This window comes from Gouania willdenowi, chromosome 9 (genome assembly GCF_900634775.1).
Source record: "Gouania willdenowi chromosome 9, fGouWil2.1, whole genome shotgun sequence".
Classification (NCBI taxonomy): domain Eukaryota; kingdom Metazoa; phylum Chordata; class Actinopteri; order Blenniiformes; family Gobiesocidae; genus Gouania; species Gouania willdenowi.
The window spans coordinates 16,927,233-16,946,710 of NC_041052.1; the positions used below are offsets into that span (position 1 = coordinate 16,927,233).

The 19,478-nt window shown below is 39.6% G+C and overlaps 1 protein-coding gene across 10 annotated transcripts in view; it reads left to right on the forward strand.

The window, feature by feature from the left end:
- The window catches only part of mtmr3 (myotubularin related protein 3), a 36,201-nt gene that overhangs the window by 7,712 nt on the left and 9,011 nt on the right, over positions 1 to 19,478 (forward strand). For 7 of the 10 annotated variants that reach the window (XR_003674780.1, XR_003674782.1, XR_003674783.1 and 4 more), the window contains exons 4-18: positions 6,129 to 6,224; positions 7,300 to 7,416; positions 9,971 to 9,991; positions 11,726 to 11,808; positions 12,038 to 12,204; positions 12,295 to 12,391; positions 12,772 to 12,885; positions 13,378 to 13,526; positions 14,353 to 14,484; positions 14,764 to 14,878; positions 16,164 to 16,359; positions 16,789 to 16,974; positions 17,183 to 17,353; positions 17,583 to 17,722; positions 18,423 to 18,736. Coding sequence is in view for 6 of the 10 variants with exons in the window: in XM_028457079.1 (XP_028312880.1) it covers positions 6,129 to 6,224; positions 7,300 to 7,416; positions 9,971 to 9,991; positions 11,726 to 11,808; positions 12,038 to 12,204; positions 12,295 to 12,391; positions 12,772 to 12,885; positions 13,378 to 13,526; positions 14,353 to 14,484; positions 14,764 to 14,878; positions 16,164 to 16,359; positions 16,789 to 16,974; positions 17,183 to 17,353; positions 17,583 to 17,722; positions 18,423 to 18,736 (2,098 nt within the window). In the remaining 4 variants the exon portion in view is untranslated. The remainder of the gene's footprint in view (positions 1 to 6,128; positions 6,225 to 7,299; positions 7,417 to 9,970; positions 9,992 to 11,725; positions 11,809 to 12,037; positions 12,205 to 12,294; positions 12,392 to 12,771; positions 12,886 to 13,377; positions 13,527 to 14,352; positions 14,485 to 14,763; positions 14,879 to 16,163; positions 16,360 to 16,788; positions 16,975 to 17,182; positions 17,354 to 17,582; positions 17,723 to 18,422; positions 18,737 to 19,478) is intronic. The other 3 variants (XM_028457081.1, XM_028457085.1, XM_028457080.1) reach the window with 2 other exon arrangements.

A 19,478-nucleotide genomic window follows, 5' to 3' on the forward strand; every position in this document is an offset into this window, starting at 1 on the left:
TCAGGAGACAAAGGTCCTTCGAGGCTACTGAAGAGTTTTCAGACATTTCACTCAGATTGGTTGTTGCATGTAGAAATAAGTGACTACATTTCATCTCTCTGCTTTGGGAAAGTTTTGTCCTGATGAGAGATAATGAGATTACTTACATGCAATTTTATTTTTCAACTGATTTGATGAAATTGATCCCTAATTATTGAGAATCCATAGTGATGTAATAGTACGCTGGTTGTCATTGGAAAAGACAAAAATCCCTACTAAATATTGACAAACTGTATAGGTTGAGTAAACGGTACATACAGCAGGGCTCATATTTTTCCTCTTGGGCCTGATTCTCAACCTTACAACTTAGAGGTGCAGTCCGTAACTCTTATAAAAGTGACTTTTTGTCATATTTGCTTAAGCTGTCACTATGTAAGGACAGCCTTACATGAAACAAGTAGTTTGTGTGTAAAAAACACACTCTTTGAGTCACACCTGCTGCTCCTGCAGCACTTGGAAAATTGCCAGAATGCTCGCGATCAAGCAAAAAGAACCAATCAGAGCCAGGATTATGTTTCATGGACAGCCTCACAGCTGTCAATAACAGCTCTCCCCGCCCCCTTCCCCTGAGCTGAAACACAGCAATGCTCTTAACATAGGAAGGTAGTGCCTGGAGCGCCGTTTTTTTTTACAGTGTATGGTCCGTTGGAGTAGAAAAAGGAATTGGCGACTTTTCTGCTTTAAAGTTAATTACCGCTGCTTGATTTACATTATGTTTGATTTGTAATTGTTACACAAGAACTCCATAGTGCATGAGTTGTTTGTTAGTGTGTACACTTCCTTCACTGTAGCCTACGCGTTGATCCAATGCTCGTTTGGGCTTCGGTGTGTGCACAATGTCCTTTTAACATTGCTTGTTATATTGATAGAGTGATCTTGATCTTGTTAGCTCCTCTGGGGGAGGGACTATGAAGCCATAACAGAAGGGAGGGGGATGAATCTGAAAGTTGTGGACAGCACCTGCTAAGCTAATGAAGTCATGTTGGACTGGTTGCGGGTATGGAGCTCCTTTGCAAACTCAGAGGACAGTGGCACATTTATCGACAGCAATACTTGGAACGCAATGATTCCCAGAGGAGGATAATTATTAAGTGTCCTTATCCCGCACTTAAAAATTGTTAAATCAATTGGAAGAAATATGAAACTGCAGTTGCATAGATATATATGAAAGATTAATGATAAACCTTGTAGTTTCAGAAACGTTAATTGTAGTTCTCATCTTTCCACTTAAACAGCTGCTTGTAAAATTGTCCCCAAAGGATTATTTGGTTCTAATTTGTATATTTAGATATTTCATTTTGACAGGAACAGATCTACTCGTCTGTCAACTATATACAGCAAAAGGGGATGTGTCATTATATAAAAATTATTTTGGTTATCAAAGTAAAAAGCAGTATAAAGTTAATTTTGTTTATAGATCAATAGATTATTGATGAATACATACAAATATTACTTAAATTTGTCTTGAAAGTTGGAAATGGATGAAAAGTTTTCCTTTTTTTATCCAGGCAATGTAGTTGAAACCAGAAATCACAATTGGATACTTTAGCAGCAGTCAGTGTTGGTCATTCATTAGTCTGAAGATGTCGAGGTAGTAATGAACTGTTATTTTAGCCAAAGGGATGTCCTATACCGGTCCTCGAGGGCCACTGATGGTTTCCCTGCTCCTACACACCTGAATCTAATGTAGTGTCATCAAGCAGCTCTGCAAAAAGTTTGGTATGGATCCTCTCAGCTGTGTTGGAGCAGGGAAACTTAGGAAGCCTGCTGGATTAGTAACCCTCCAGCACTGACTTTGGACATCCCTTGTGAAAAATATTGCTGAACACACATTTCATTGTAATTATCACTAAGTCTAGCTATGCTTACAGTCCTAAATTGACGTAGCGCATGCAGAGTTTGTTTGGGTTTTATCTGTTTTTGGAGAGCTGCGGTGTCCTTTAGCAGCTGATACACTCCCCCTGTATGTAGTCTACCAACACTAATCATCCCACCGCAGTCTGCAGCACTGCCTGTGACCACTGGCTTCTTTATTTTGTTCACTGTTCAGTCTAAACTCTGCTCAGTCAGATCTCTAATTCCCATTGAGCTGTCCTCACAAGGCCAGACATTTTTTTCCACTCATTTCCCCTGCAGGGAAAAATTCTCCAGACTCTGAATATCAATGCCTCACATTCCTTGTTGAAATGAATGCACTCTAAAAAATGCTCTGCTTGCTTTTTTCGGTCATGGTCTCCAACATTTGGACCTTGAAAAGTCTTTCAGACACTTCCTGAGTGAGAATACATTCAAATTGATGATTATTTATGTAGAGAAATATATAATTCACACATTTTTAGTAATTCATATTCATTCTAAAAGCCACAACAGATTTTTTTTTTAATGAATCACATGCTGTGGTTAAATTCCAGCTGCCTGTAATTACACTTCTTACCAGTTGATGATTTTGTGTGCACTTGAAACATCAAGAAATTAACCATTTCTCAAACCTATTAGCTAAAGTGTTATGATGCCTCATGAGGCTTCATCTCACATCACTATCTTCTGTACGGATATTAAACCCCTACCAAAGACTGCTTGTGTTCAAATTGATGACAGAATGGCTAAGATGTGTATGAGGGTGAATGCATACTTGTAGAGAGCTGAGAACTTGTTGTCTCCTCCAACAGTCATCTGTCAGCTCGTTCTCGTTTCATTTTGGTGTGTGAGAAGTGCAGTATGACTTGTGGTGGTTGTTACTAGTGATGATCTGAAATGTTCCGAGGCTACGAAGCGTGTCGAGTAATGGAAGGGGTGTTTCCGCAAATTGCGCATTGAGGCTTGCTTCATTTGGGGGCAGGAGCCAAAATGATGACAAGCGAGGCCTCGCTGCCCGGCTGTGAAATATATTATTTATTTATACATTTTTTGTAATTCATAGCCATTCCCAAGAGCCATAACTATTTTTTAATGAATCACACACTGTGGGATAGAGCTGCCTGTAATTATACATGTTGCCAGTAGGGGGTTGTATGAGCACAGGAAGGATCAAGAAATTAACCATTACTCGAACTTATTGGCTAAAGTGTTATGATGCTTCATCTGACCATACTTAGGGCTGCGTCCTAATAGTCTCTCCTGTCTCCTTTACTATCCACTGTGGATGATGTCGCAGGGTTAAGGAAAGGTGTTTAGGAGAGGAGTTAGGAAACGGCCATCACGTTTGTTTAGACAATCAGGCACACTTCAACTAGGTGCAGTGCTGTGATCACTAGGGTTGGGTAGGCACATTGCAAATCGAGACCACCAATGACAATTTCATTTGTTTCTACTGTCAAGTGTTAATCATACAAAATCATCAACATTGTAAAACATCATTAAAGAAACATAAGCAATTATTCAATATAGTCTCCATACTCTCCCAACAAGATAGATCTCATGACACGGCAGCGCATCCGTTGTTTGTTCACGTTTCGGCTGGCAAGTGTTAATCTAACAAAATCAACATTGTAAAACACCATTAAAGAAACAAACAATTGAATATAGCCTCCATGCTCTCCCAACAAGATATATCTCAGAAGCGCATCCGTTGTTTGTGTTGGAAACACAGAAGCATGACAACAACAACAACTTGGAACAGCCTCAGTGAGGCACATCCACAAAGCCAATCCTTCCTTTTGTACCATTCACTGTAGAAAATACGAACAATTTTCTGACCTTTCCTTTGCTGAAGGTCTGGTAGCTCTTGTTGGTCTCCCATCTTTTAAAAGCTGTTGTTTTTCCTCAAAAGAAAGTTTCTTTATCATCTCGAGCACTGTCATCCTGCCTGTAGTGTTGTCTCGCCCACTAGCTAGAGAACGTAGCAGCTGTAGCCACGCTGAATCAATTCACTAATGCACTGTGAACGTACATATAGCATTTAGCATAGCACAGTTACGTCCAAAGGCAGCATAGAGAGCTGCCTTTTTACGTAAATGGTTTTCATTTTGGGGAACTGACTGCGCATGCACAAACCCATAAAAACACGCTATGGGGCCAGAGGCAAAGCAGCAATGTGCTTTTGGAAGTGGGTGTGGCCTCCTCCTGCCTCACAGCGGCGTGAGACTGTGTAGCCGTACCAGGAAATAGCGCTGTTTAGTCATTTGGTCTATGAAACGCACAAAATGCTGAGACTTTCAAACTTATAGGAACTGTAGGCTATCGTAAATTGAAAGATAAATCATTTATGATTGTATTATATTTAAAACAAATAATCAAAATATCAATTCACCATTGGATAGGCACTGCCTACCTTGCCTACCCTGACTTCACGTCACTGACTAGGTGACGTAATAATCTGACAGCCGCGAAGGTTAGTTGTGAAGAAACTACAAGTTTCCAAAAATGGACTGAAAACTAATTTATAAGACTTTCTGCTGATATAATCTAAAAAATTACACGGTTTGAATGTAAATCAAAGGAAAAGAGGCTACCAGACTACAAGGAACAAAAGTGAAACTAAAAGAACGTCACATTGAGAATGGTTGCTCACACTCACCTTCCACTCAGAAATATGAATTATGTTGAATAAAACATAATGTGGCTAAAAATGTCTCTGATTCCTTTTTCTTGAACCACAGAGTGTCTGTTTTGTGTCAGTTATAATCTGATCATAATAAGATAAGGGTTTTAGATTGTTTATTTAAAGTTGTTCAAGGCATATCATTGCATTGATAACTTACATGGTCTCCGTTACTTGTCAACGCTCGGGTGTGTGTGTCCCTTTAAATGTTGCCGCCGCAAGGAATTGTAGGTCAGCATTATCTCGTCTCCTTTGGTATAGGATGCATCTGTGTTTCCTAGGCTGGAGGAGGTTATAAAGGAAACATTTAGCCTCTTTTCCTGAGCTTAAAGAGAACTTGAACGCTCTTTATCATGGCCACCACTTAAACACTTCCAGGGGTGAAGGAACAGTGGATAGGAAAGGAGATAGGAGGGACTGTTCGGAAGCAGCCTAGCTGTTACTGATGCATTTGAGCTTTTCAGCTTGCCCCTCCCCTTCCTCTCACAGGTGAACACCTGAGTCAAATTAGCAATCATGTAAAGGGTGAGGGCTATGAGGATTAAGGGACTAAGGAAACCAGTGGCACACACACACCCTGCAGCAGACATGTGGTCTTACTTCTTTCCCTCTAAGCAAGATGTAAGTTTTTAGTTTGAATTTGAGCTTGAGATCACTGATGGTCCTGCTTCCCTGTTTAATTTTTTATACAAGTTTAGAGTTGATTTCTTTGTGTTGTTTAGCAGTTGGAAGCTAGGGGTAACGCCTCATGCCTTTTGGCCCAGTGTCCTCAAGTCTTATGATCAATTTGGCCAGTCTTTCTTTCCCTTTTCTATTTTTTTATTCTGATTAGATTTTTGATGCTACTTAACGTTATTGTAGTCATATCAAAACATGAATTTGCTTTGGAACACAAACATACAACCAAATCACTGGGTTTGTTGTTCATATTCTCAGACTCGTACCAGGAAAACTAACTGGGGTTTTAACATGAAATACAGAATATAACTGTAAAGCACCATATTCATATAAAAATGTGCATGTTCATTTCATTTCACCTGTTTGTGATCTGTAGTAGTTTGTGATCAGATTTTCTGCAGAGTTGTGTGTTGACACCATTACTAGATTCAGAGGTGTTGAAGCAGGGAGGCAGTTAAAACATGCAGGATAGGTGCTCTTGTGGACAAGGGTTGAGCACCCATGTGCAAGCAGGTAATGATACTAGAAGAGGAATTAGCATTGAATAAACTGCCTTTAATCAGTATCTAAAACACATCTTTGTATCAAGTTTGGCAGTAGAATTCATCTGAAAAAGTTGAGCTACAAGTCATTTCAAAGGACAATATATTCTAAAAATGTATTTAATGACAAGATTTGGTTTCTATTGTTTCTCCATGTCTATAATATGCTGCATGAATAATTTAGCAAAAGGAGCACAACATTATATTCATACTTCACAGTGAAGGGGTTGTGACACTTGGTCATAGGTTTGAATGTGAGCTAGTCAGATAAACATGTAGAAACATGAAGGTGGTGGTTGTGAGGCTTTAACTGTCTGTCTGTATGTCAGGAGGAGGAGGAGGAGGTGCAGCAGAACCTGGAGAACCTTCAGGCCAATCAGGTCTTTCCCAAGAGGTCTCCTGTCCTGGAGGAGGAAAACATGCAGGTAGGCTTGTAACCCTTTTATCGCCAGCTGGAAGGGGAAGTTCAAATATGTAGACGTGCTTCCATTCTGCAATCGGTTGCATAACCAGTGAGAACATGTGATCCAGCTCACTTGCACTTCAACTGCTTTGCTAATAAGATGTTTTCAGTTTCTCTGAGGGGAAACTGGGAAAGAAAACACTGAGTTGTTTTGCACCTTATCTGTTTCTCTGCTTTCTTCTGCTTCCCTTTCTCCCTCCCTTTTTATCCTAAATCGTCACACTTGTCTAACAGTCCGCATTTATTTTTCTAGCACTTTTTATGTCAAACATTGTAGCTTAAAAAGCTTGACTAGTTGTTCCTAAATGGTCTGGCTTTTACTCTTAATTAACAAAACCATAACCAAGTGAAAAATGTGCACACCAAGACTTTTCATATCACAGAATTAGAGCTGAAATTTCAGATTTAGTTCGATCTCAGCTCTTTGAGAAATATTAGTCTAACTTCAAATTTTTTGTTATTTGTCTTTTGCTTATTTTTTTATTGCAAAGGAGAAATGGCCAACGAGTCGTTGATCAAGTAACTTCTTGGTCACTCCATGAAACTTCAAACAAACTGAAAACACTACCTGGTTACCTGGTATAGTTCCACCTCCCCAAAACAGGGAAATACACCCCATTAGAATTTCACCTGTTCCCTGCATCAGTTTTCATGTTTGGTTTAATCAATTTAGCTGGATTGTTCTATAAAACAGTGATATTTCTATCAGGAAGAATTGGTTATTGAATGACATGCCTGGTCAAATCAGGGTTAAATAAGAATAAAGTTGGTTAATATAGATAAAAAATTGAAATTGGGTGAATGGTAGGGTATTTCTTCAACTAAAAAAAGTATGCTGGAATTTCCCTGTGCAGCTAATAAGAAGCTTTGTGCTTTTATCTTGAAAGCCATTCATTAACACTTACATCTGTTGTGGCTTGTCTAAAAAGAGGCCATGATGTCCAGTAAGCATGGCCTCAGTGTGTGTGAATAAACTGACTAGCTCTGTTTCGTGCCTGGTGATGTCATGTCAGTGTCATGCCACTTCCTGTCCTCAGGTGCCTTTTCCTGAGCTGCACGGGGAGTTCACGGAGTACGTTGGGAGGGCGGAGGAAGCCATCATCGCCATGTCCAACTACCGCCTCCACATCAAGTTCAGAGAGTCGGTCGTCAATGTGAGTAGTCCTGTGGGACCTGCACTGTCTCATCAGAGGAAGTGGTAGTGTTCACATCTGACCCCAGCATTATATGAGGTTTTCATGATAATGGAGGTGAGCGGATGCAGAGCAGTCTGGGTAATAGAGTAAAGGGTGACACTAGTTTTGTTGCCCACGTGGTTTGAGAAAAACTAAAAAAAAAACATCAGTAACAAATTTAGATCATAAGCAGATAAACAAAAAAAGGCAGTTTTTGCCAGGAAAATCCCATTGGGATTGAAAACTAAGAAAAACACCATCTTCTAGGAAGATCTTTTGCTTTGTTGTAAGCTGTGTCAATAGTTGTCTTTGGATATCCTCTCTTCTCAAATCTGTGACTCAGATCTTTGGCATTTTTTTCAATCATTTGTTGGATCACAGATTTATTTGACTGTCTAAAAGTGACCACAAGGTATGTTGTCAATAAGCCAGGGAGGGTGGAAACTGTCTGCTCTCAGAATAGTGTTCATTACTCTTAAGTTGGATCCTCAAACTGAAGGGCACCAGAGACAACATTTTTTTTCAAGCAACTTTCAAATACAAGAAGCACAGGCAGCACTCCATGCAACTGTTTTTGACTGTGTAATTTAAGTGGATCTTTATATTAGAAATGATCCAAAACTGCCTAATGATACATTTTGCAAAAAATTGTACCTTTATTCTTTGAATATCTAATTTAAATGATTTAACTAATCTGAATAGTTTTGTGGAGTGACATTGATGCTCCAGTTCTTCTTATCCACAAGTAAAACAGATCCTTGAAAACGTGGCTGCTGACTTTTATATTTTATTTATTTTAGGCTGATGTCAAACTGTTCACGAATTACATTTACTATAAAATCTTGACTGTTTTTGTCGTCTCTGGGGTGCACAATATGCGCTCAATGCAGATTTTATTTATTTGCTTCCTGAAGTAATTCTCTGCCAACATCTGATAGGGAACACCATAACACTTAGCTATATTACCTACATCTGCTCATTGTGATCAAAGTTCTGTTTCCCTGCTACAAAAGATACAGGAGAATGAAGAAAAGACACCGCTATTATAGGATGTCAGTCATTGGTTTTGATCTGATCATACCAGGCAGATCACACTGTTTATTCAGCACTCATGCACATGGTATACTGACTTAAAGCAAATATCCGGAGAATGAAAAGAGAAAATTTAAAAGCGAAATTTTCGATGTCCCTCCCCCTGCCTCTTCCAATCTACCAAAGGCCACTCCTCAACTTTTGTGCATGCGCATAGCAAAACATAACAAGGTCGCATTGATATAGGTTTAAGGGTCATCATTATTCTTTTGGCGATGGACATTTCTGAGGTAAGAGCCAAACGCTCCTCCATGATCCTATTCTGCTCAGAGTGATACTGGTTTGCTGTTGTAACGCGTGGCCTTGTTTCTTGTTTACGCATGCGCATTCACTTTGACAGTCTCAGCTACAGAATGTCGCTGCCTATTGGCTGGGCGATCATGGCGCAAGTTGCAATTTATATAGGGGCCTATAGGACAAAGGCAGGACTTATATACATTAATGTATATGAATGACCACCGGCAGTAGACCATAGTAACAGACTAGTTAGGCATTTTTTTGCATTTCAAAAGCATCATACATAAACATAGATTTCTCAGAAACTCCGGATATGAGTTTTAAGGTGACTAACCACTCTCAAACTAACTTAATTTTCTTCTTGCTGACACACAAATGAACAAAGTCCCCTGTTGTCATGAAATATGTAGAAACCTTAAGTGGTTTATTTTGATAGGCTTGCTTGGATTTAGATGTTGGGTGTGTTAGTGTTCCCAAGAACCAATAAAATCACATTTAAAAATCTCACAAAGTTATTGAAGGAGAAACCTTTGGTAAATGGATGGTCAATGGTCCATTGACTCACGTTAGTATGTTAAAATTACCCACAAGTCTAAGTTCTTAATGTTGTGTACTGTACATTTTGCTAAAAGCGGCAGTGCCTGGCTAAAGCTGTACGTCTCTGAACTGTTGGACATGTTGTATGCCAGAGTGAAGGTGAGGCTGCGAGTCACAAGCTGCACAGTGAGGACATCTAGATTCAATACGCTGCTTGTTTTGCTCTTTGTTTGGGGAATTGTGTTTTAGAAAATTGTCACAGTGCCAGACTTTTCCTTTTCAATGACGGACAAATGTCAGCCAGTGGTTACTTCTGCTGACATGTTGGAAAAGGAGAATGTGCTGGTTGAAGCTCTGATGTGGCTCTGTTTCAGTTTTGTTTGATTAACTTGGGTCAATGACTGCTGTTAGCTTAGGTGGAAGAACAACCGGCTGAAAAAGAAAGTCGTCCTACATTGTTGTGAGCTCTCAGTAGGAGGAACTGAGTTTGTTAATGAGCAGAGAAGGAATCTTGATGTCTGCCAGATTAAATGAGGCAGGACTCGTGTTTTGGCAGGCGAATGCTGCAAACATCCCTGAGATGTGTTGATGGTATGCATGTAGAGATAAAAAGCATTCATTGGTCGATGTGCTCTCACTGTTTTTTCTTTGTTTTGTTTCTGTTTAGAGCTGTTGTTGTGAAGTGTCAGTAAGTACCGCTGCTGCATGGAGTGAATAAATGCCTCTTTGGCTGTTTAACATCAGATAATGAGCGATAACTTTTTGAGACTATTGAGCTCAATCCTTGTATTAAATCAGATGCACATTTGATCCATGATTACTTTGCATGGTTGGTTTATTGTCTCCGTAATAAGATGTTGCTAATAGAAAATAAATCTTTAGTTTTAAGACCACAGTCAAACTTTTTGTGCCTCCAAAGTTGTTAGGTATTTTACACAAAATCATGATTTCACTTTTGTCTTTAATTAGTGATAGATTAACTAATAGCATTTTTTACTTTAGTGCTCTTGAATTAAAATTGAACCAATATTACAAACATAATTTTGCTTTTTTTTGTAAAACAAACAAACCTTAATTTTTTTTCATAAACTTTAAAAACCTGTTTCATGTTAAAAATTTGTTTTTGTAATTTTAAGTGGCGGAAATACAAGGAGGCAGTTTTTTTAATGAACAATTTTTTTTTTGATCCTCTAGACATTTACCCTTTTTACTTAGTAATTTATGTAGAAATGCCAAATTTTGCCCTGTGAAAACTTCAATTTTTATTTTTTTCATCCATTTGATCAGAAATATGAATCAGTGTAAATAGGTTTAACAATTAAAATGTCAAACTTATTTTTAATCATTTTCTTGCTTTCTGAGCCACTCGTTTTGCATTAAGTAATTTTTCTAAACTTGACCTGCTCGTTACTGCCTGGCTTGAAAACACACCTGGTCTGATTGTCTGAACTTGAACTTTCCTTTAAAAACTAATGGCACGGCTTCCGGGTTGTGCTCCTAGCTAATTAACCGAGCTTAGCAAAAGCAGCTGTTGGTATTTACCTGCAGTATTGGAAGCATGCTAAGTCCTTGGCACATGACTGCGCTGTACTGTGGCTTTAATGTGCCAATAATAGACGAGACTGGATTTTCCTGCAGGTTCACTGCCACAGACGCTCATTTTATAGGACGGAATGCTTTAGAACCACCAATAAGATGATTACGTTTACAGAGCAGCTCGCATCATGAGTTGGGACTTTTCTTGGCATGAAAGTGTTGCTGTGTTTGTAGTTGTGCATGTAACAGCATTTTATAGTTCAATGGTAACATCAGCAAATTCCCATTTTCTTAAATGGTGTATTTTGATCTTTGTTGGCATTTGTTTGTGAACAGTATAACTGGACAGATTTTGATTACTTTTTATTGATGAAATTGGTTAGATTTTGGAGATGATCTAGATTAATACCCCAAATGTAACATTTAGGTGACAATGCAATGTGGGGCCTGCTATAGGAGAGATTTATGCTCACTTTTCTAGTTTAAGTTGTTAAATGTTAATTGCTAAGTTTAAAATTGAAACTTATCTGGCCAAATGTTATAACCACTCACAGGTAAATGCAAATAATAAAAATCACATTTTAAGTATCTGACTAAGGAGAAAGTACCTGTACAAACAGTTTAGGTGTATTAGTTTAGCAGGTGGCAGATACCCGCAAGACATCATGACCGCCTATTGCCATCAAAGTTCTGCATTTTAATGGAACAAGGACACCTTTGGCCCATTTTAGGATGTTGGTTAATGTTTTACTTTTTTAATGAAGTTGAATTTTACCACCAATACAGGTCATAATGTTGATGCTGAGCGGTTTACAATGAATGTTGTAGATAAATCTGTTTGCGCAGCCCATTCAGAGCAGTTGTTGACAGCCTGTTTTGTCTGCAGGTCCCTCTTCAGCTCATTGAGTGCGTCGACTGTCGGGAGATGTTCCAGCTCCACGTCACCTGCAAGGATTGTAAAGTCATCAGGTGAGACCAGCACGTCATATTTCTCTAACCAGCAGACTTGATTTCATGGCACTTGTATGTTGAGTGTTTAACTTCCAATATATATTTCCAGTGCAGTTTGCCACATGCATGCTGTCGCCAAACTAGGATTTTAGTGCAAAAATAAATTGTTCTATATCCCATATATAACGCCTAGCTCGACATCAAATCTGACGTTAACGCTTGCGTCTGCCTGTGTGTGAACCCTTAGGTGTCAGTTCTCCACCTTCGAGCAGTGTCAGGAGTGGCTGAAGCGACTGACCGCTGTAGTCCGACCTCCCTCCAGAATGCAAGACCTCTTCTCCTTCGCCTTCCACGCTTGGTGCATGGAGGAATACGCTGGAGAGAAGGAGCAGCACGGGGAACTGTGCAGACCAGGTACGCTTTCATGTTCTCCCTAAACCCTGAACTAACCAGGCCTTGGTTCAGCTTCACTGTTTAAACCAGACTCCTCTGCTCCATCTGCAGGTGAACACGTGACCTCGTGGTTTAAGAATGAGGTGGAGAGGATGGGCTTTGACACTCAGAACGCCTGGAGGATAACCGACATCAACAGCAGGTTCAGGTAGAAGCAGCTTTTTGTGGTTTCCCTTCAGGAAGACATACTGTATTTGTAAATTCTGCTTTAACAAAGCTGTAGTAAGACTGTTCTTGTTGAGTATCTTTATCCGTCTACCAGATTTTCCCCCCAAAACTATATCCTAATGTCCTAATTCTTCTACTCTTAGTATGTATTAGTACTTAAAACCTCAGTTCACATTGAGGGGACAAAAAACATTTTACTTAGTATTTAGCTGCCCATATAGAGGTACAGCAGGATTAGTAGAAGTCGAGGTGAAAAGAATTGGCCACAGTTTAACGCATTTCTCTTCCTGGAATTTCTAGATCAGCAGTGTTCTATGTAAACCTGTCCATCTTCCTTCATCCTCCTCTCTCTCCTCCCAGGCTTTGTTCGAGCTACCCTCAGCAGCTCTTAGTTCCAGCCTGGATCACCGACAAAGAACTGGAAAATGTGGCGTGCTTCCGCTCCTGGAAGAGATTTCCTGCTGTGGTTTACAGGTCAGTACACTTTGTGTTTAGTATGCTTGAGATTTATTCAGCCACATTTTGGATGTGAAACCACCTGATCTTTATATTGGTTAGGGTTTACTGTGGACATGATATGATGTATAATAAAGAATTTCGTAAAATGAAATGGACAAATGACAGTAAGTACTTTTATTGTCCAAAAGTGTGAAGTGCATTTCTAGTCTTGCTGTTTTTAACGGATCCTCATCCTAAAATCAGCTCAACTAAAAGACTGTAACCTTTACTTGTACGAACAAGTGATAATTCAGAAGTGGCATACGCAATAAAACCCCTTTCTTTATAGAATTTTTGTCTGAAGTTGTAAAGGATTGTTGGCTTTAACTGTAATTTCATCAGAAGAAATTACGGCAGAGTCTGTTTAACTACACTGCAAAAAAGAACTAAGACCTGTTCACAAGCGGCCTCCTAAGTGAATGAATGCTGGTAATTTCTTTTCGTATTTCTGGCTTTGTTGTCCTGCAGACACCAGGCCAACGGAGCAGTGATTGCTCGTTGCAGTCAGCCAGAGGTCAGTTGGTGGGGATGGAGGAACTCTGATGATGAGCACTTGGTAACGTCCATCGGTAAAGCCTGCGCTGTGAACGGCAGCAACAGGAATGGCACAGACTTAGGTTGGTGCATTAACCCACTGACACACACACTATCAGATACAGAGTGTTACTTATCTACTGCAGAGCCAGTTTTGTGATCTGACCTGCTGGGGCCTGTTTTCATGCACACAAAGATCCACACTCTGCTTTCACTTCCACACTGATGGTTTTGACTGAACGCCACCCTCGAAAATCAAGCCAGAAGAAATGTATCTCTCAAACAACAATGAGTTAAAGTGGGACAGACCAGAATTCAACACTGACAAAGAACTTGTTCAAAAGTGGTGAAATGTTTCCTATTTTAGCTGTACTCTTTCTTTCCTAGGTTTTAAACAAATTTCTCAAATGTAAATATAAACACACCCCACCCAGTTTGTTTGTCAAGGTGTTCATTGTCCTGTGTTATGAGCGCTTTTATTGAATCTGTTGAGTTACAAACACTGAGAACTGAACTCTATCATGTGCTTGGTATTTTCACTTCTCTCTTGGAATCGGAAGTGTTGAAATCAATTAATCACTACCAGGGCTTCTTGGCGCTGTCATTTCTGACAAATGTGAAAAGGCAACGGATTTGAATCTCATTGTAATGCTCTTCATGTTGAAAATCTACTCTCTACACTCCTGAATGAGGAGCACATTGAGCCTGTTTAAGTAAGAGCAGCACATGTGTCAAAGCATTCATTGATATGGCTAAATGGACACTTTCTAAACAAATTCAACAATCGCTCATGGAAAATAATTTTTTTTTATTAATAAAAAATCTTCATATTTGGGCTATCGGTTTACACTCCCCCTCCCCCCCCCGGTTTAGTTTTGGTTGTTCTCACAACTTCTGTTACTCTTTCAGACGCTGCCATGGCCTCCAGTTCAGGGGCGGAAAATCTGGACATCGAACCACGTAATCTACTGATCCTGGATGCCCGGTCTTACACTGCTGCTGTAGCCAACAGGGCCAAAGGAGGAGGTTGTGAATGTCCCGGTAAGGATGACGTATTTTGCTTTACAGTTTTCTAGAAATTTAACATGCAAGTACTAGATCTAGAAAAACTAATAATGGTAATAATCGGGTTGATTGCCAAGCTTCTTTTTTAAGAATGGGTAAAGATCTTGTTTGTCTGATTTCATAAGGTATACACTTCCAGAGTTTAGGAGCTTATACTGTGAAGCTTTGATCTGTGATTCTTCAGTCGTGTTGTCTTCTGCACTTGGACTTGTGTGCATCTTCCCTGTCCTGAGCTAACTATCCTCCCTGTTTTAGAGTACTACCCAAACTGTGAGGTGGTCTTCATGGGGATGGCCAACATTCATGCCACCCGTAGGAGTTTTCACTCTCTGCGCGTCCTCTGCACGACTCAACAGCCCGACCCGGCCAAGTATGTTCTTCTTCACTTCCATTGTTTGTCGCTGCTCTGAAAGCTTTTAGCTAAGATGATCACACGCAAAGGACAATAAATGTTATTTATTTTATGCTCTGTGTGTTTCCATGCACACAGCCATGAAGCTATTCTCACAAGTGGATCACCACTGACAAACACTCCACTTCCATAGGTGGAAAAAAAAAAGTTTATTGGTGTTGACCAGAAGAAACCAACCGATAAATATTTTTAGCTGCTTCATTTCCCCCTGTTTATGTATTATTAGATGTTTAGGAGAGCATGAAATTGGTTACCTTATCTGTTCTTTTGCTAATAAACTATATGTAAACAGAACAAACGGATGAGAGTTAGCAGGTGTTCCTACTCCCTTTTTAAAACAAGTTAATGGCATTTAGTTTTTAAATTTCTTTTTCATTTAACATTTTTGATATAACACATTTGTTTATAATTTTAACCTAAGACAAGGGTGCTTGTGAAGAATAAGGATACATTCGTGGACAAAGGTTAGGAGTGTACAGACTTATGGTTTGGAAACTGGTTATAGACATCAGGGATTTTATAGAGTAAGCAAGAGAGTTAAACATTTACATTTTCACTTAGTTAGAATCTACAACAGGTGATGTAATGTTTGAACTTTACACAGTGGCTAGATTTTACAGCTGCTTTAAGTAATTTAGTCAGAAAAACATCCATGCACCATGCCCTTATTGATGCCCTTTCAAACCCATTAACCCCTTTTTACACTCAAAACAGCAACATAAGTTTCCCTCTGACATTTATACAGAGCTAAGGCTACACTGTGTCCTAAAGGTAGCAAATGATGGGTCGCTTTAAAAGTGAACCGCAGCACTATGGTTACATTTATTTATTCACCTTCCTGTTTCATTATTTGCATCTGACGAGTTTCAATGAAGGAATATGTAACAGCTGCTGTACAGACTGTCAAAAAAAAGCTACTGAGGGTGCGCAGCAGACTTTATTTTAAACTCCATGTCAGTGAATCACTAGATCCTAACACTTTGCTTCAAGGAAAAGTCAACAAGCACTGTCGTCTAGTGTTCCAACTTTAAATGGACAGCATTCCTTTCAAAATGAAAGCAGTATGTTGTTTTGCCCAGTGAAATGCCAGTAATCCACTGAAAAATTGTTCCTCAGTTTGTGGGTTGAGACCTCAGGACCATATCAGCAGTAATCATGAACATGATGAGTGGGAGTAAGAATAAGATGGAAAACTGCAGTAAAATTCAAGTGCTGATGGTTTTTTTTCTCCATGTGCCCACAGCTGGCTCTCGTCTCTGGAGGGCACCAAGTGGCTGTGGAACCTGTCCCTGTTGATGAAAGCTGCCCTGCTGGTGGTGAACGCTGTGGACAGAGACCAGCGTCCCGTCTTGGTGCACTGCTCCGATGGCTGGGACCGCACACCTCAGATCGTATCCCTGTCCAAACTGCTGTTGGACCCCTACTACCGCACAATCGAGGTACACTCACTGCATCATGAATAGTGGGGATTTCATTTAAAATGGAATCTAGAGTGAGATTTTGATTCCGGACTTATATCTAGTGGGAATGGGTTTGATTACTTTAGAAATGTTTTTGGATTATATTTCATACTTGGATGTTTTAGATGTGGACCGTCTTTTTAATTTTATCATGTAATTGCCTTTTTCTTTTTAAATGTCTGGATGTTAATTTATGCCAGCCCCCCCGACACTGAACAGTAAGCAGGTTGGACAGTAAATTAGGTTTTTATTTGGATTTAATCTCAATACGCAGGTTTATACCAAACACCAATAGTTTTGCAACTTTAATCTGGTCAATTTTTACCAAATTTATATTCAAGCAATACCTGATGACGGATTAGTTTTATTTAGACTTTTTGATGTGTGTGTTTGGTCATGGTGCTGCAGGGCTTCCAGGTGTTGGTGGAAACTGAGTGGCTGGACTTTGGACACAAGTTTGCTGATCGATGTGGACATGGAGAGAAGTCGGATGACCTGAACGAGCGCTGTCCAATCTTTCTGCAGTGGCTGGACTGTGTCCACCAGATGCAGAGACAGTTCCCATGCTCCTTTGAATTTAACGAGGCCTTCCTGGTACGTATGAGGACGTGTTGGTACGAAAAACCTAAATTATTTAGGAGGTGGTCTTATTTTACTGCTGCACTGGAAAGTAATGAATGTAAAACTTTGAAATGCAATTTTTTCAGAAGGTTAATAGTTTGAAGGATGAATGTATTTAGAGCGGCAGCAGATCACCTCAATGTTAACCCAAAAACCCATCACAAGTAATGTGTGTGTGCAGGTGAAGCTGGTGCAGCACTGCTACTCGTGCTTGTTCGGAACCTTCCTGTGTAACAGTGGTAAGCAGAGGAAGGACCGACGCATTCAGGAGAGAACCTGCTCTGTGTGGTCGCTGCTGAGGCCCACCAACCGCGCGCTGAGGAACATGCTGTACTCCACCAACTCAGAGACCGTACGTTCAACCATCATTAACACAAAAGCTGTGAAAACAGCTCTATAGAGATGTAATCGTTAATGCTTTGTTAATTCTAATCAATATAATATAGCCAATGCAGTGACTGTTTTATATTCCCTGTAATAAATGTGGTTCATGTGCAGTAGTTACCCTATATAAAACCAAATCATCCAAGGGAGATTTTTTGTCAGACTGTGCAGAGATCAGCATGCAGCTGTATTTGCAGGTTCTCCACCCCGTGTGTCATGTGAGGAACCTGATGCTGTGGACGGCAGTCTACCTGCCCAGCTCCTCCCCCACCACACCCTCCGATGACTCTTGCGCTCCGTATCCTGTGGCTGGAGCTGAGGAAGCACCTCTGGGCAGGTGAGTCTAAACGTCTCCTCTTCCCTAATGCAAGTGACTGTGGCCTCTCATCACAGCAGAGACTGAACCTCTTGAAAAGACAGACTGAAGAAGCACTCTCAAATGAAAAAACGAATACATTATTGAATCTAGGAAACACAATATAGCTATAAATCGCTCAAATCAATCTTTATTGATAAAAGTGCTTTTTATAAAATGAATGCAGCTCAAAGTTGTTTTTTTTCTTAAATACCCACCCCTTGCAAACCCTGTCCACCACACACAGGGAATTAGCCTTGTGCCATAGTCTTTTAACCTATTACTATATCTAATTATGTTGACATGCTCAGCATAATGCATTATATTATAATCAATTATTAATTGATATTTAATTTGTTTATATACTAAAATGTGATGTGACATACTGGTAACTTTTTGAGTAGTTGCCAATGAGAATAAGAAATGTGTTGACATGCCATCATTAGTGTATACGCATTTGGTTATTTAGTTGAAAAATATCAAATTTAGGATTTTTTTTTTATATTTAATTATAAATGTTTTGTCATTTTATTCAAACCTACTTGGTGTTCAGTTGTTAATGCTTGGGTTAGATTTTAACTAGAATTTTAAATATTGAAATTAATGAGCTTTTCTTTGCATCAATCATGATTGGTTCTTCAGTACCTTTGGTTTTTATTTTATTTTTTAATTTGCTCTTCAGACACCCAAGAACTCGCTCTTTCGACAACCTGCCCAGCGCCTGTGAGCACGGAAACTCATTGGCTCCTAACCGGCGCTCCAGCGACCCCAGCCTGAACGAGTGGCAGGACCATCGGCGTTCCCTGGAGATCAACGTGGCTTTGGATGGAGCCGCGGAGCAGGAGGTGCTCACCAATGGAGAGGAAGCGTACACCAATGGGCCAGATTCAGAGGCAGAGCTTTCTGTGGCTGTGGGCGTGGCCGAGAGTCAGATGGAGAACATCCTGAAGGAGGCGTCGAAAGACGATTCAGGAGGGTCTTCTCTGCTCTTCCACGGTGACTTTCCCACACGAGATACAATAGATGTATTCTTTATTGCAATTATGTGACTTGTTATTAAATAATGACAAAAACAAGGCGTGTATAAAACCAAAAGAGTAACCTGCTTGATTAATTACTAAGTTCTGCCCTTTGTTACAAATCAAATTTCAATGCAAACAAAGAAATCCACATTAAACAAATCAGATATTACCTTACTTCCTCTGACTTTAGCTGAGTCAGTCCGACTGTGGTAAAATATAAGTTTAAGCTACTAAAGTTTAAATATAATCTTAATACAGACGAACCGATTGCAATTGGCCGATCGTAAAAATTGATCAACAAGAGTTTTATAGGGGTTTACAACCAAGATCTACCACTGCTACTTTATTGGTTTTACTATTTAGTTATATCAGTCTGCTAACATGTAGTTGAATGAGACATTTTAGCCAGTAACTGATCACAGGCTGTTTAAGAGTCACATTTGTCTTTTAATGTTTGTTGTTTGTCTCATTTTCACCTAAATATGTGGGCGCCACAAATGGCTGCTCCGTGTGTTGTATATTTTACTGCAACTACCAAGTCAAATTCCTAGTATTGTTCTAAACTGTACCTGGCCAATAAAGCTGGTTCTGATTAATATATGAAAGTTAAAATTTCCTGACACTGGTTACTAAATCTTAATGTCACAAGATGTCAATGTGGTCTAGAAAAGTAAGAAATGAAAAAAACGAATTTTTCATGTTTACTGCCTTAAAAT